General features: G+C 45.5%; 1 protein-coding gene across 4 annotated transcripts in view; it reads left to right on the forward strand.

Annotated features, from left to right (window-relative positions):
• Positions 1–16,436, forward strand: part of LOC141107952 (galectin-9-like) — a 124,756-nt gene that overhangs the window by 48,815 nt on the left and 59,505 nt on the right. Inside the window, exon 1 of one of the 4 annotated variants that reach the window (XM_073599051.1) lies at positions 5,938–5,982. The exons of the other annotated variants lie outside the window; for them this stretch is intronic. Within the exon in view, the coding sequence (XP_073455152.1) occupies positions 5,953–5,982 (30 nt within the window). The 5' untranslated portion in view covers positions 5,938–5,952. Of the gene's footprint in view, positions 1–5,937; positions 5,983–16,436 lie in introns of those variants that run through there. 4 annotated transcript variants of the gene reach the window in all.

Here is a 16,436-nt window from a genome sequence, read left to right on the forward strand (position 1 = left end):
TACATGGAAAGTAGGTTATATCATTTTTAATGGCATAGTTCACACCAGTGCTTGCAGTTCCAGTGCGTAGAGCATGCTGCATTTTTCCTGCACTGGACTGTACTGGATGCCATTGAAAACCATTTAACCTACTTTCCATGCATTTTTGATTCAGAAAAAAAATGCACTGGACTGCATGTGGTGTGAACTGGCCCTTAAAGGTTAAGAAAAAAGAGGAGGAAAATGCACGGGACTGCATCAAAAATGCACTGGAACGCATCAAAAACATGTCAAAAACACGCATGCAGAAAAGCATCTGGAACGCATCCGGACTGCGTTTCTATGGTGTGAACTGGCCCTAAGCGCACCTAATCACTGCATTTGTTAACAGCTGCAAAAATCCGTGGCCCTGACAGCCTGTCATGGCTTTGGACAGGCTGAGCAGCCACAGCTATTCCCTAAACACCTGTCATTCTTGGTGCTGGAATTTACACTCTGTCCTAATCACAAGTGTCAAATATCCCAAAGGCCACAATCACTTTTCACCTACTTCTCTGCAGGTGAGCAGCCAAGATCACATGAGTATATTGGATATTTAGGGAAACAATACAATCAGCATTCTTCCTGTTCCTAATAAATGTGACAAAAGGAAGGGTCTTGTGATGGTGGCTGTAAGGAATGCAAACAACCCTTATATTTACCTTTCAGACCATGCAGGAGCAGACATCCCAACCTGCAAAAACTAATTTCAGGGAGGTCACGCTCCGTGCCGACAAACCCAACCCCCCCCCCCCATTCATAATAAAATAATACTTTAAAGATAATTAATAATATAATGCCATAATAAAATAATACTTTAAAAGATAATTTTGTGTCACACTCGCCTCAATATGTCTTTTTCAGTCATTTAACCCACCGTGGGCTACGGAGAATTCACTGCTGCAAACAGTGCAGCGAGCTACACTTTCATTGTTTTTTACCCCTATTATGCACGGGTAATCTCATTGTGCCAATCTGCACCCTCACTGTGCCCTTCTGCAGCCTTGTAAGTGCCCATCAATGCAGCCTCATCAGTGCCATCAATGCAGCCTCACTGTGCCCATCTGCAGCCTCACTGTGCCCATCTGCAGCCTTACTGTGCCCATCTGCAGCCTTACTGTGCCCATCTGCAGCCTCACTGTGCCCATCTGCAGCCTCGTCAGTGGCCATCAATGCAGCCTCACTGAGCCAACAATGCAGCCTCACTGTGCCCATCTGCAGCCTTGTCAGTGCCCAAAAATGCAGCCTCACTGTGCCCATCTGCAGCCTTGTCAGTGCCCAAAAATGCAGCCTCACTGTGCCCATCTGTAGCCTCATCAGTGCCAACACTGCAGCCTCACTGTGCCCATCTGTAGCCTCATCAGTGCCCAACAATGCAGCCTCACTGTGCCCATTTGCAGCCTCGTCAGTGCCCAACAATGCAGCCTCACTGTGCCCATCTGTAGCCTCATCAGTGCCCAACAATGTAGCCTCACTGTGCCCATCTGTAGCCTCATCAGTGCCAACACTGCAGCCTCACTGTGCCCATCTGTAGCCTCATCAGTGCCAACACTGCAGCCTCACTGTGCCCATCTGTAGCCTCATCAGTGCCAACACTGCAGCCTCACTGTGCCCATCTGCAGCCCCACTGTGCCAACAATGCATCAGCCCCACCATTACCTTGAATACACACAGCAGGCGTCTCCCGCTGTGTCATGCAGCTGCAGTCCTAACTATTCGGCAGCCGTCCACTGCAGCAAAGCCCCGCCTCCTCATCCTTGATGGACGGTCAACTGAACACTGATACAATGCTGGGAAATTTAATCAGTGTTCCGATGAGGAGGCGGGGCTTTTTTACAGTGGACAGCCGCCAAACAGTTAAGACTGCAGCTGCATGACACAGCGGGAGACACCCGCTGTTTGTGATTACACAAACGGAGAGAAAGGAGGACTCTGCATTTGGATTGGCCCTGGGCGCTGCTGCAGATCAAAGCGGCCTCAGGGCAGGCGGCCTACCGGGAAATTTCTCGGTATCCCGGTATACCAGCCTGGCCCTGCTCCAGGTGGCAGTGCAGGCTCAGCCGGGAGATTGTGCCGCACTCGCGGGTGTCCGTGAGCCCACCCTCAAATGAGGGAGTATCCCGCGATTCGCGGGGGACTTGAGATGTCTGCAGGAACAACATATCTAGTGATCTTTGTTACCACATCACCAGGAACTAGATGGGAGTATCTCCTTTCCTCTACGTCTTCAGCTTTGTTAATAAGTAACAGCTCTACATTGAACTGCACACAATTAAAAGAGAAGTAAAGAATTTTTTTTTACAGAATCATACTTACCTAGCTGGAGGCAGCATCTGTCCAATGCTGCATCTGTCCCTCGCCGGCTCTAAGACTAAAAACCAAAAGATCAAACACTGCCGATCGCTCGGCGCTCAGGGCTCTCTGAGCAGAGAGGTGGTGACTGTCAGTCATCACTGTCTGCTCTGCGACCCCCCCCCCCCTTCTCGCTCACTGGAGCTGGGGCTGTGGTGGGGGTGGGAGTGTCCGGCTTAGGCTCTCAGAGGCTCGCTGAGAAGCTGAGCCAGGTGCCTCTCCAGGGTTCTGGGTGGATCCCCACAATATGGTTGTGATTGTTCCCCAGCCTGGACCGGCTTTGTGATGTCAGCCGACAGTGGGCTTAAGCCCGCTGTCTGCTGAAAATGGGTCACAGGGGTGAAGAATGAACTGCACTCCTTTGATCCACAGGAGAAGTACAGCCAAACAAGCTTTGGCTGTAGTTCTCCTTTAAAGCTGGTAAAGATGTTGCCTGTGATAGGTCTTGTTCATACTTGTGTTAGCACTCGGAAGAGCGATCTGAGGTGGATTGCTTTTCAGAGGGCATTTGACAGGAGGTAAAGAGGCGTTATGTTGCCTCCTCACTGCCTGTTTTAACACCTCTTCTGAGAACGTCAGGTGATGATGAAATGCATCCAGCAGAACTCCTGGTGGTTCATTTCCGGTTCTAGTGTAACGCACGCAAATTGCTAGGTGGCTTCCCAGTTTGATTGGGTAGATCAGCTAAACTTTACACTGCATGTTTTTTTTTTAAATCGGCTTTTGTATGCGATTGTTTTTTACAAATAAATCAATAGTTTTACACACTATGGGACGATCCCTCTTCTCTCTTTTTATTTTTTTGGTCCCTGCCGTTTGGCAACGAAGAGGACACCCACTCCAGGCATCCATTCAATGGCATGATCTGGTCCTTCAGTGACCACAAAACGTGACTGATTTCTCTTGTTGTACAAGGAGGTCAATACTATCTGGTGGGTGCGGACTGATTCACATGGGCACGTGGTGATACAGCATGCCAAGGGGTGACTTCTGGTGACAAGACACAAGTGTTATCTTATCTTCACTCTTCTATGGCCTGTCTACTTTATTTGTGGAATATTGCACACAGATATTACATTACTCTGAACCAGGGCTTTTTTTCAGCAGGAACGCGGGGGAACGCAGTTCCGGCACCTCTAGCTCTGAATGTATGTAATGGCAAGGGGTGCTGGGGTGTACTGGAGGGTCTATTGATGTTGGCTGCTGGGGGATCTATTGTTGCTGGAGAGGATCTATTTTTACAGGGGGAGAGTCTGTTGTTGCTGGGGAGGTCAGTTGTCACTGGTGGGGGATCTATTGTTGCTGTGGGACTCTTATGCTACTGGGAGACGATCTACTGTGGAGGGAGAGGTCTATTGTTGATGGCTGTTCAGAGTCTATTGTTGCTGGGGGTGCTCCATTGTTGCTGGCTACAGGGGATCTATTTTGCTTCCTATCATTAACAAATTACATACAAATTAGCACCACAAATTGATACTTGATTCTGTATCCATTAATGAGAGGTGAGTAGGGGGTGGAACCAAGGAATGGTGCTCAGAGGTGGGTAGGGAGTGGCACCAAGGAATGGTACTCGGAGGTAGGTAGGAGGGGGAACCAAGGAATGGTGCTCGGAGGTGGATAGGGAGCAGAACCAAGGAATGGTGCTTGGAGGTGGGTAGGGGGTGGAACCAAGGAATGGTGCTCGGAGGTGGGTAGGGGTGGAACCAAGGAATGGTGTTCGGAGCTGGGTAGGGAGTGGAACCCAGGAATGGTGCTCGGAGGTGGGTAGGGGGTGGAACCAAGGAATGGTGTTCGGAGCTGGGTAGGGAGTGGAACCCAGGAATGGTGCTCGGAGGTGGGTAGGGAGTGGAACCAAGGAATGGTGCTCGGAGGTGGGTATGGGATGGACACAAGAGGTGACTCGGAAGGTGGGAGTTCCTGCACCTATTCTGTGAGAAAAAAAGCCCTGCTTTGAACTGAGCACTTTATTAATATTATTTAATACTATTTGTGGTAGCTTTTATTATATTGCAAGCTCTATTTAACTCTTGGATGGTGTTTATTTGTAATATATTTTTATCCCCTAAATGCCCGGACCGCCACACCGCAACCATGTGCATTGTATGTAGATGTGGCCCTGCTCACTTGAATGGGCTGTATTACATAGGTACATAGTAGGTGAGGTTGAAAAAAGACACAAGTCCATCAAGTACAACCTATGTGTGATTATGTGTCAGTATTACATTGTATATCCCTGTATGTTGCGGTCATTCAGATGCTTATCTAATAGTTTCTTGAAGCTATCAATGCTCCCCGCTGAGACCACCACCTGTGGAAGGGAATTCCACATCATTGCCGCTCTTACAGTAAAGAACCCTCTATGTATTGCTGAGAATTACAGAGGGATAATTTTTTGCATTGGAGCTGTGACATGTATATATACCCCTGTACTGCCCTTGCATCTTGGGGGGAGGCATGGTTGTGGGCAGTAAAAACATAGCTCAACCACCCATTTTTTCTGCCCCCCCCCCAACTGCAAGTGTCAACTAGGCCTTACAGGGTTGAAAAATTAAGGAGCAATAGAAGGGCTGAAATACTTACCTTTGTGAAGAAAATGTTGCCCCAGGCTCCTTTTAGTGCTGGCCACGTGACAGAACCCTAGGCAATAAAGCAAACTTCTGCCTGCCCCTCAAATAATTAAAAGTCTACATACTGTAGCTGCTGACTTTTAATATTAGGACACTTACCTGTCCTGGAGTTCAGCGATGTTAGCACCGCAGCCGATGTTTCCAGGTAAGTGTATCATTCCTTCTATTACTATATATTATTGATATATACAGTATATTATATTATTTATCCATTCCAGAATGATAGTTAAGCCAGCCATACATGGATCAGAATTCAGCTGGTTCAGCAGGGACAAGCCGAATTTAAAATCATGTATGGGCACCTTGGTTGTACAGAAGTTGATCTACCGATTGACTTCTGTACAAACTGCCTGTCTCGTATTTCCTGATCAATCAGTGCCGTTGGCAAAATCCAGTAGCACTGATCATTGTAATCTGACGACGGGGAAAGCACCTTGACTATAGTACACAAAAGCTCAATGGAAGTGATTCTGATCATTTTTTTTTGTTCAACTTGCTGGTAGAACGAAATAAAGAATGGGCTGCCTTACCATAGCTGTAAAGTTAAAGTGTTACTAAACCCAGAACCCTGCATTCACTATATATGGTCTTCCACAGTGCACAAAACATGGAAATGCACTAGTTTTAGTAAATATAAACTGCTAAATACCTCTTCTCATCAGAAGTATATAGCAGTTTTGTGACTTCTATCAGTGTCTAGTTAAAGCTTGTAGGAGGCGTTTTCATTCTGCTCTGACTCTCCTTTCAGGCTGCAGGACCCCTGACCCTCTGTCTGGACAGTGCTGATTGGCCCTGTGCTGAGCACATGCACTTTACCAAGAAAAAAACTCTCTAGCAATACACACAAGACTGAGCATGTGCAGCTTGTCCCCTAGCCTCTGTTCTATCAGCAGATAGATTGGGGACAGGGGAAGAAGGGGAGGATCAGAAAAGGATCAAACAACCTTTTTACACAATGCAGAGGATTAGCCCCTTGGGTTCCACAGTGAGTATAACAATCATGCTTTACTGCATATACAGACTGATTTTACTGTTGTGGGTTTAGTAACACTTTAACATCAGGCCTGCTATAAAACACCCATTTGTTTCATGTTAACCTAAAGCTATGCTAGCAAGACCTGGAAAATATTACCTGTTGGTAGTCACTGGCAACCAGAAGTGAGAAATAATGTTCTAGAAAATACCATTGTTCCACAAAGTTTTCATAGATGCAACGCCATATTTCTTTTTTGCCTTCCTGTGGATCAGCTATGTTTATACAAGGTTTTCTATGTATTTATTTATTTTTCTGTAGTCTGAACCAGAGGGACTAGTCTTTTTTCCACTTGGCTAACTAGCCATAAGCTTTTGTTGGAGTACAGTTTTTTTTTTTTTTTAAAGTTAAAAAACATTACAGCTAAAAAACGCTACTGCAAAAACGCTGAAAAACTCATTCTACAGCTACCGCCACTGGCATTTTTATAATGTCCAGTGTGCATGAGGCCTTCTGGGGTTTTTTCCAGCTAGAAAATGCCCCTGCCAAATTCTTATAAAAGCCTATGTGTGCATGGACACATAGGATAACATGCTGGGGAGTTTACTGGCTGCAGAAAAAAAAAACGTCTGAAGCCAGCAGCTGTAAAAACGTCCAGTGTGCGTGAGGCCTAAGAGATAGCATTCATTGAATAAGAGCTGCCAATGACACTTGGACAAGGGAGGAGTGGCTGTGAATACAGTATGCTGAATTTGGACTTTGAGAAATGATTTGTGACAGTCACCCGCAGACTGATAATGTGTAAGTTGTATAACCTTTGAACCTTCCGTTTTGTAAATGATTATAAATCTGGCTTCATAAAGTAGAGGTTAATGATTTCTAATCTGAATGGTGTGAGGTTGTTAGCGCTGTTCCTCCAAGGTTCAGTGTTGGCACCATTACTTTTAAACCTATTTATAAATTATATAGATTTTGGATTAAAAGTACAATTTTTGTGTTTGCAAAATGACATCCAGCTATATTGTAGAATAAAGTCCATACAAGATGTCTGGTTTATAAGATGGCCTGGATGTACTGTTTGATTGGGCAAACTACCTGCAAAATGAATGAGTGAATGCTGATATATGCAAAGTTATCCACATGGGGCTAAAACATGAATGCATCATTTAGGAGTCAGTGGCGGCCCATTCCTAGAGGGCGCTGCCTCCCATATTAATGCCTCCCCTATTAATGCCTCCCATATTATTATTAATGCCTCCCATATTAATGACCCCCTGATCTACATATCAGTGGCACCGGACCATGGATTTCAATGGGGGGGGGTTTAAGCACCTGATTAGAGCCAGAGGCTCTAATAGGCTTCAAAAAAGGGTGGCCTCGGAGCGCAGAGCATTGCTATTTTCACACTAAAGTCCCCCCCGGCCACTCAGGAGGCAGGTCTGTGAGACCTGTTTCCCGATTGGCCAAAGCTCCAGGCAATCCTATTGGATGCCTGGCGCTTTGGCGGAAGAGGAGAGACGCGGCGGAGGAAGCTGCTGATGGAGCAGACACTGGAGCCACCGCGGTCGCTGCCCGCACTCCAGGAGAGGAGGAGAGGAGACCACAGCCTCGCTGGTAAGTGCCGGACTGCCCCGGAGGGGGTGTGCTTTAGTGCCGTGCCACGCCGCCGCAGGTGGGAGTACAACTGGGTGAACCAATAATGGAGAATTTTCTGGGTTACTTTACATCTGATTTCATATCAGCATACAATGTCAATCTTTACCTTCTAAAGCAGCCCATAGATAAGCCATCATGATCACCCATCCACACCTTCAATGTGGATGGGGGAGACCTCCCCACTGAGCTATCGTATTCTGATGGTGGGGCAACTTCCCCGCTGTCAGAATAAACTGATCAGCATTGCTGGCTATAGCACCTCTTATGGAGGTGGAACAATCTGACAGTGCGGTTGTACAGAAGTTCTGCACAACCACAGTGCCCATACACTGATTGAAATTTGGTTGGTCTCTGCTGAACCGGCCATATTTCCATTTATGTATGGATGGCTTAAAGCAAACAAGATTCATTCTATTCAAATAGGCATTGGGGTTTATTTACCAACGACAAATAGGCTGTTTACTTTGCCAGTGAATTTGCACATTGAAAGGAAATTTTCCTTTGCCTAATGAATGAGGTGAAGTTCTGCTTTGATACAGCACTAATATCTTCAAAACTATGCCTTTAAAGTGATTGTAAACTCATAAATAAAAACAAAAAAATCTGCCCCCCTCTAAATTAAGAGCACTAAGTGTCATTTCTGTCTGCTGCTTCGTTCCTCTGCTAACAGCATAAATCACTTGTGACAAATTTTCCTGACACCAAGAGAAAAATGGTGACGGGGAGAGATCTCCAGCAGTTTGACAGCCTCAGCTCTGTTCATGTGTGCTGTGTGAAGGGGGATGTGTCTCTTCTGTCCAATCAGCTCTCAGAACTTTCCTCACTGAGCTCTGCAGAGCTTCAGCTCTCTGCCCCCTTTTTTCGGAACTCTCTGACAAGCTTATACATTCAGCTGGATGTAGAGAAGAGAATACGGCAGATAAACAGGTACAACTCATGTAGGAGGATTTGTTTCATTTCTGTGTATCCCCTGAGGCTAGTCACTTCACTGGGTATAGGTAAGGGTATACAAGCACTTTAAGCCATAGTGTGCTAGTATGCGGGGGTGGAGCTCCCCTTTAACCACATACTAGCACATTATGACAGATTTACATTAAAAGGAAACCCTTCAGCGGTGTGCTGTCACATCTCTTGGCTCTTCCATCTTCACCCAGTCTTCCTTCTGGGTTTGCACTCTCTGGCTATTTGAATGGCCAGGCTGCAATGACGTCACTCCCGCACATTCGCACGGGAGTCATGGTCGCGGCAGAGAGCCCTGAATGGATGGCACACTCAGTGTGCTGTCAATTCAGAGATCAGTGATGCATTTGAGACATCACTGGTTGCTTCAAGTGTGAATATTTCCTAAACAGTGCAAGTTTGGAGACATTCCCTGTACCTACAGCTGACTATAAGTGCTACTAAAAGCTGACTATACAGTATGTCACAAGGCCAATTAACAGTGTCATTGGGGTGGTTACACTAACAATTTATAATGATGCTCTTGCATTTATGTCAATTTGCTTTATACTTTACACTTGATTTTGCTTAATTGTATATACTATATACAATTCAGCAAATATATAGTATGTATGAATGTTAATTAAGCATGTGAAATGTAGTTGGTTTTTAAGGGGGTCAACTTTTTAGGTGTTAGTAGAGCGGGTTTCCCTTAGCCAAGATGGTGGCGGCAGCACCTGAGAGCCGATTCAAGAATCGACTCTGGTGAGGACACCGCTGAATGCCTGGACAGCTATGTGTTCGAATAGTAAAAGCCAGCAGCGGCAATAATTGTTAATTTTTTTGGGGGGGGGGGCGAACAGAACTCCTCTTTAAAGATTTATCATTGTTTTATGTTGCAGATATAGCAGCTGTAGGATTAGAAAATAGAGGGATTTGCTATTTGAAAGAAACTCCAGTCCTTTTTGTGTTTAGTAAAAGTTACCAGCTACAAAAAGTGTAAACACTCACCTGTTCCAGGATCCAGCGCTGTGCTCGCCCGAGCCGTCCCAGGCTTCTCTCCCGGGGCCGGCATCTTAAAGAGGAGCTCCACCTTAAAATAAATTATTAAATCACTCAATCGCTCGGCTCTCGGATGCCCCGCCGCCATCCTCGGTCAGGGAATCGGGAAGTGAAGAGTTGCAACTTCACTGCCCGGCTCCCTATTGCGCATGCGCGAGTCGTGTTGCACCTCTGCACTGGTTCCCGTTGTGTTCTGGGAGCTGTGTGTTTTCCAGAACACAACGGGGGGGGGCGTCATCTGCGGATATTCTGCGGCTATCTAAGCCCGGAAGTGGCTGCAGATACCTGTATTAGACAGGTATCTGCACCCCCCTCCCCCCTGAAAGGTGCCAATTGTGGCCCTGGAGGGGGGGAGGAATCAGATGAGCGGAAGTTCCACTTTAGGGTGGAACTCCGCTTAAACTGTAGGTACCCGGCTGTGACAGCTTGCAGCTTCACAGGCGGGTGCCCACTGTGCATGCGCGAGCCGCGTTGCGCATTGTCAATGGTCCTGCAGTCTTCTGGGAATCTGACGTGTCCCAGATGACTGCGGGGATGGAGGGGCAGAGGAGGACTTTTGGTCAGATTGCCTAGGCGATCCATGTGAAAGTGGGAGCGGGTACCTTTCAAAACCAGGTACCCATTTTCTCCCCTCAAAAAAAAAAGTGCAATTTGCAGAAGAGGGGCCTTAAAGCAGACCTTCCTCTTTTGGGTGGAGCTCCCCTTTAACCAGAAAATCTTGGAGTTTATTAATAAGGAAATATAAGCTGAACCAAGAAGTAGTTAGGCTGGCCATGCATGTTCAATTCTCTTGTACAATTTTCCTTTAGATTTACCAAAAATCATATAATATGAGGTCAAACAAACTAAACAACTTTGTATCCAGTTAGGCAAGCCCTTTTACTACATAGTTTAACCACTTAAGGACCGGAAAAATTTGCCCCCTTAATGACCAGGCCATTTTTTGCGATACGGCACTCGCTTTAACTGACAATTGCGTGGTCGTGCAATGTTGTACCCAAACAAAATTGACATCATTTTTTTCCCACAAATAGAGCTTTCTTTTGGTGCTATTTGATCACCTCTGCATTTTTTATTTTTTTGCGCTATAAACAAAGAGCAACAATTTAAAAAAATACTTTTTGCTATAATACATAGCCAAAATATATATATAAAAAATGAATTTATTCATCAGTTTAGGCCGATATATATTCTTCTACATATTTTTGGTAAAAAAAAAAAAATCACAATAGGCATATATTGATTGGTTTGCGCTAAAGTTATCGCGTCTACAAACTATGGGATAGATTTAGGGACTTATTTTTTTTAAATTGTTTTTACTGGTAATGGTGGTGATCTGCGATTTTTAGCAGGACTGCGACCTTGCGGCGGACAAATCTGACTCCAAATGGCACTTTTTGGGGACCAGCGACATTATTACATTGATCAGTGCTAAAAAAAATGCACTGATCAATGTAAAAATGACACTGGCAGGGAAGGGGTTAACACTAGGGGGCGATCAAGGGGTTAAGTGTGTTCCCTAGGTGTGTTCTAACTGTAGGGGGGATGGGCTGCCAGAGACATGACAGAGATCCCTGTTCCCGATCACTGGGAATAGTAGATCTCTGACATGTCCCTTGTCAGAATAGGGATCCGTCTTGTTTACAAAGGCATATCCCCATTCTGCCTCTGCACTAGGCGATCGCGGGTCACCAGTGGGCATCGAGTCCGCCCGACCCGCGGGCACGCTCTCGCAGCATGTGCAGGCATGCGCCTGTGCGAGCAGCTACGGCGATTTGCGCAGGAGAGCCAACCTGTCGCCGTATAATGACAGCGGCTGGTCGGCAACTAGTTAAAGTGGATGTAAACCCCATTCATAAAATCTGACCAAGGCACATATATCTGTAGTGTTTACTTATCTCTCTCCAAAGCACTAAATCCAGTGTCTTTCTGTTGCTCGGTTTCTCTGTTATCAGCATGATAACTTCTGACAAACTCTCAGACATAGGAGCAGCTGGAAATTTGGGTGGAGAGGGAGCTTAGAGATAGATAAGCAGAGAGCTTGTCTATTCAGACTGCAGCTCTGCATGTTTCTTCATTTAAGCTCTGCCTATGTGGAGGGGGGGTGTGTACCTTTCCTCCAATCAGCTGTCATACAGTGTATGTCCAGACTCCCCTCCCACTGCTGAATCAGAAAACAAGATTTCTAACAGGATGTGCACTTTCTAAACAGTGTAGAAAGGACAGCAGATATACACATACAATTTATGTAGGGAGATTTGTTTCATCTCTGTGTATCATCTGAGGCTGTTCACATCACTGGGTATATGAGAGGGTTTACATCCACTTTAAGGTAAATATAAAGGAAAATTGTACAAGAACATTGAACATGTATGGCCAGCCTTAAGGTGGGGGTTTGGTCACGTTGTATAAAAATATAAATGGTCCATATGATTTGGCTGTTAAAGCGGGAGTCCACCTAAAAAAAAAATATTAAAAGCCAGCAGCTACAGATACTGCAGCTGCTGACTTTTAATAAATGGACACTTACCTGTCCCAGGGTCCAGCGATGTCGGTAGCCGACGCTGATCACTCGCTCGACTCTCTGCAGCTGCCGCCGCCATTCTAGGTAAGGGAATCAGGAAGAGAAGTGTTGCGGCTCCACTTCCCGGTTCCCTACTGCGCATGCGCGAGTCGCGCTGCATGTCATAACTGGTCCCCGCTATGTCCTGGGACCTGTGTGTTTCTCAGGAGACAGCGCAGAGGGACGGGAAGAGGCATAGACTTCCGTGGGAGTCTATGCCAGGAAGTGGGTGCAAATACTTGTCTTAGACAGGTATCTGCACCCCCCTCCCCCCTGAAAGGTGCCAAATGTGACACCGGAGGGGGGGAGGGTTCTGAAAAGTTCCATGTTTGGGTGGAACTCCGCTTTAAGTTTAAAGTCATTGCAAAGGGCATAAGTGCACCTGAAGGAAAAGAGGTTTAACCACTTGCCGACCAGCTGCCGCAGCTTGTTGTGGTTGGATGTATTGCTACAAAAAAGGGCTGGAAGGCTTCTAAATGCACAAATTATAACTAGCTATTATTAGGTAAAGTGATAACAATGCAAAATGTTGATCCAGGGAGTAACTGATTTGCTATTAATACTTATAAGAAATAAAGAAATATTTATTCAGGGAGTATCCAAACAGCTGGTAGCACTTTCTATTTATAAGAATTAACATTGTAAACTGTTGATCTAGAGCAGGGGTCTCAAACTGGCGGTCCTCCAGCTGTTGCAAAACTACAAGTCCCATGAGGCATTGCAAGGCTGACAGTTACAAGCATGACTCCCACAGGCAGAGGCATGATGGGACTTGTAGTTTCACAACAGCTGGAGGGCCGCCAGTTTGAGACCCCTGATCTAGAGAGTATCCGATTCACTTTTGGGAATGGGAGATATTACAGTATATTCCCTGTTAGAGCAAATTAATTAACACTTTCTAAAGGTTTTTTTTCCCTTTCTCTGGATTATCTATGCATTCAGGGTTATGATGGTGCAAGGTTTATTTATTTTTATTTTTTTGGGGTATACATGTGCCTTTTTCAAACTATGTAACTATACTCAAGGTGAAGTGGGGCCATCTCAATTTTTCACCTATAAGAACAGAAATACTCTTAAACAAGACTTCAAGTTCATGGAAATAAAAAAAAAACAGACACATAGATGGTTGTTATCTGATAACCATATGTACTATTCTGTTGGTCTGATAAGAGAACAGATAACAATAAACATGTTGCTACCATATTTTAAAGCCAATTATCAGCAAGCTAGATAGAATCGCTATAAAAATGTTCTGTAATGGTGTGTTTAAAATAGACATTTTAGTAACCCTACAAGTCTGCGTGAATCAATTCTGATATGTCACAAAAGAAAGCAACAGTGCAATTTTTCAGAAATGGTCCACCTTTTATTAAAAAGCAACCCTTGAGTTGTAGTAAAGTGACTTTACCACAGATGAGCTAATATCATAAGTCTGCTGCAGGCAGTAGGGAGCATTTCCCCAGTCTTTTCTCCCCCAGTGATCAGGCTTCACCAGGGCCATCTTTACCACAGGGCAAAAGGGGCAGCTGCCTCGGGTCCAGTCATTGTTGTAGGGCCCAAAGCAGCCATTGAGCCCACATTGCCCGAAAATAGTTGATAAGTGGATTCGGGAGGGCCCAAGAAAATGTTTGCCCAGGGTCCAATCAATATTAAAGACGGCCCTGGTCTTCACCAATGTATAGTAACGTTCTAGCAAGTCACAAGGTGAGAGACTGCAGCAGGGCTGATCTTTGTGATATACATATTTGTGAACACAGCTAAGACAGACAGTGGGATTTACTAGAGTGTATCATCTCTGCATCTGCATGCTTGAGTCAGCATCTGGATTGTTTCCCCAGCAAAAGTAGTGCTGTCTTTCTGGAGCGAAAACAGATGAAGACATAGTCAGGGGAGTACTGTGATATCTTTGAGAAAGAAGAAATAACCGTTAGGCTTCATGTACACATGGCCGTCATTTACCGCTCTGCGAGAAAACGCAAAACACACAATTTTGCTGGGGTTTTGCCGCATTTTGTGTTTTCCTGCAGCCAGTGATCAAAACGTTCCTATGCTGAATGTGATTCTTCCACAGGAGAGGGAGATTGAACCTCACCTAACTGCAGCAGCTCCTAAACTATGCTAAAAGCCTATGTGTACATTGACACATAGTAATAAACAATATAAGGCTGTGCTAGGTTAAATGTCACAAGTATGAAAGCTGCTGGCACATAAGTGCTGAAATAACAACATAAAAAACAAATGTGTAACGTGGGTGCAGCGATTAGACCCCTTTCACACTGGGGCATTTTGCAGGCGCTACAGCGCTAAAACTAGCGCCTGCAAAGTGCCCTGAAAGAGCCGCTGCTGTGTCTCCAGTGTGAAAGCCCCGAGGGCTTTCACACTGGAGCGGTGTGCTGGCAAGACGCTAAAAAAAGTCCTGCTAGCAGCATCTTTGGAGCGGTGTATACACCGCTCCTTCACCGCTCCTGCCCATTTAAATCAATGGGGTAGCGCGGCTATAATGCCGCCATAGCGCTGCTGCAGCAGCACTTTGCTGTGGTTTTAACCCTTTCTCGGCCGCTAGCAGGGGTTAAAAGCGCCCCGCTAGCGGCCGAACAGCGCCGCGAAATTGGCGGTAAAGCGCCGCTAAAAATGGTGGTGTTGTACCGCCGCCGCACCCACCAACCCAGTGTGAAAGGGGCCTTAAAGTGGTTGTAAAGTCAACATTAAGAAATCCTGCAATCTGCAGTGTTACAGGATTGTATCGTGTGCAGTGTGTGTCTTTGTGTAAAATTATTGCAATAAATACCTTATTTACAGCGCCGCTGGGGGCTCATGTGACCCACCGGAGCTCTCCTTCCCTGCAACGAGCACTGCAGAGGGAGTGACCGAGATCCCCCGCTGACGTCAGCTGGGAGGAGAGGAGGAAAGCAGCGGGAGGTCATGTGAGCGCCCAGCGGCACTGTAAATAAGGTATTTATCGCATCATTTTACACAAAGACATACACTGCACATGATATAATCCTGTAACACAGCGGATTACAGGATTTCTGAAAGTGATTGTAAAGGCAGAAGGTTTTTTATCTTAATGCATTCTATGCATTAAGATAAAAAACCTTACCTGTGTAGCAGCCCCCCTCACACTTACCTGAGCCCATCTCTATGAGCTGACAGGCAGGGAGGGAGTGGGAGAGGGGGGAGAGAGGGGAGCAGCAGATGACGGAGGCACGTAAACTGACCAGAGTAATCGGGGCTCAGCAGCCATGATTATCGTGGTCATCACAGACAGGGGGACACAGAAACTGTGAATTACCACTTGTTTGGCCTAACAAATTGTGAAATGGAATCTCTAGGCACTAAAGATTATTTAGGTAAATAATGGATTCCAACAGAAGAAACATGATGTCATTGATCTGTTGAGGAGGGGTGCCGACATCCACACAAGGCTACAAAATGATTACAGAGATGACACCACTGACAACAACGTCTTGTCATTGGGGACTCTTGGCAATGGTGTCATCTCTGTAAACATTCTGAAGCCTTCTGTGGAAGTGGGACAGCTTGCACCTCTCCATTGTCAGGAACTCAATGACAGTGTGTTACTTCTGCTTGGAATCCATTATCTACCTGCAACGAAAGGTTAAACGAAAAAAAAAAAAAAAAAACAGATTCCACAATCCACACACATTCAGCTAGCCCATACATGGATCGAAATTTGGATGATTCCTGCTGAACTGGCAGAAGTTCAATCCATGTATGGTCAGCTTAACATTCTCTCCATAATGGAAGTCAAATCCAGACTCTGTAGGACATTCTTTAAAGAAAATCTAATAGTTAAATCGTCAGGCACCATAGACAAGTTGACAAGAATCTGAAAGCCTTGGGTCGATTGTTAATTATCAAGAGATTTTGAGTGACAATTGCTAGTCCTTTAGGAACATAAGCTACATTTTTGTTGCTCATTGGTCGAACAAGCCAGCGTCCCTGGATTGCACAACCCCCCCTCCCCCCCCCCCTCTCTTCCTCCCCATTCCTGTTCTATTTCCTTATTCCTTTTTCGTAGAATGACCAATCGTTTGGGCTAACAAATTGTGAAGATGAATCTTTAGGCACTCACTACACACTAATGTGTAGCTATGCACTCCTACCTCAATTGCTACACAATGATGTGTTACCATCCCTTGTCACAAAAGGGATTGGGAGCCAAAAAAAGAGCCCACCAGAGAAAGCAGTTTTAAATGAGGACAAGTGCGATATTACCCAATGA

The sequence above is a fragment of the Aquarana catesbeiana genome, linkage group LG09, assembly GCF_042186555.1.
Source record: "Aquarana catesbeiana isolate 2022-GZ linkage group LG09, ASM4218655v1, whole genome shotgun sequence".
Taxonomy (NCBI): Eukaryota; Metazoa; Chordata; class Amphibia; order Anura; family Ranidae; genus Aquarana; species Aquarana catesbeiana.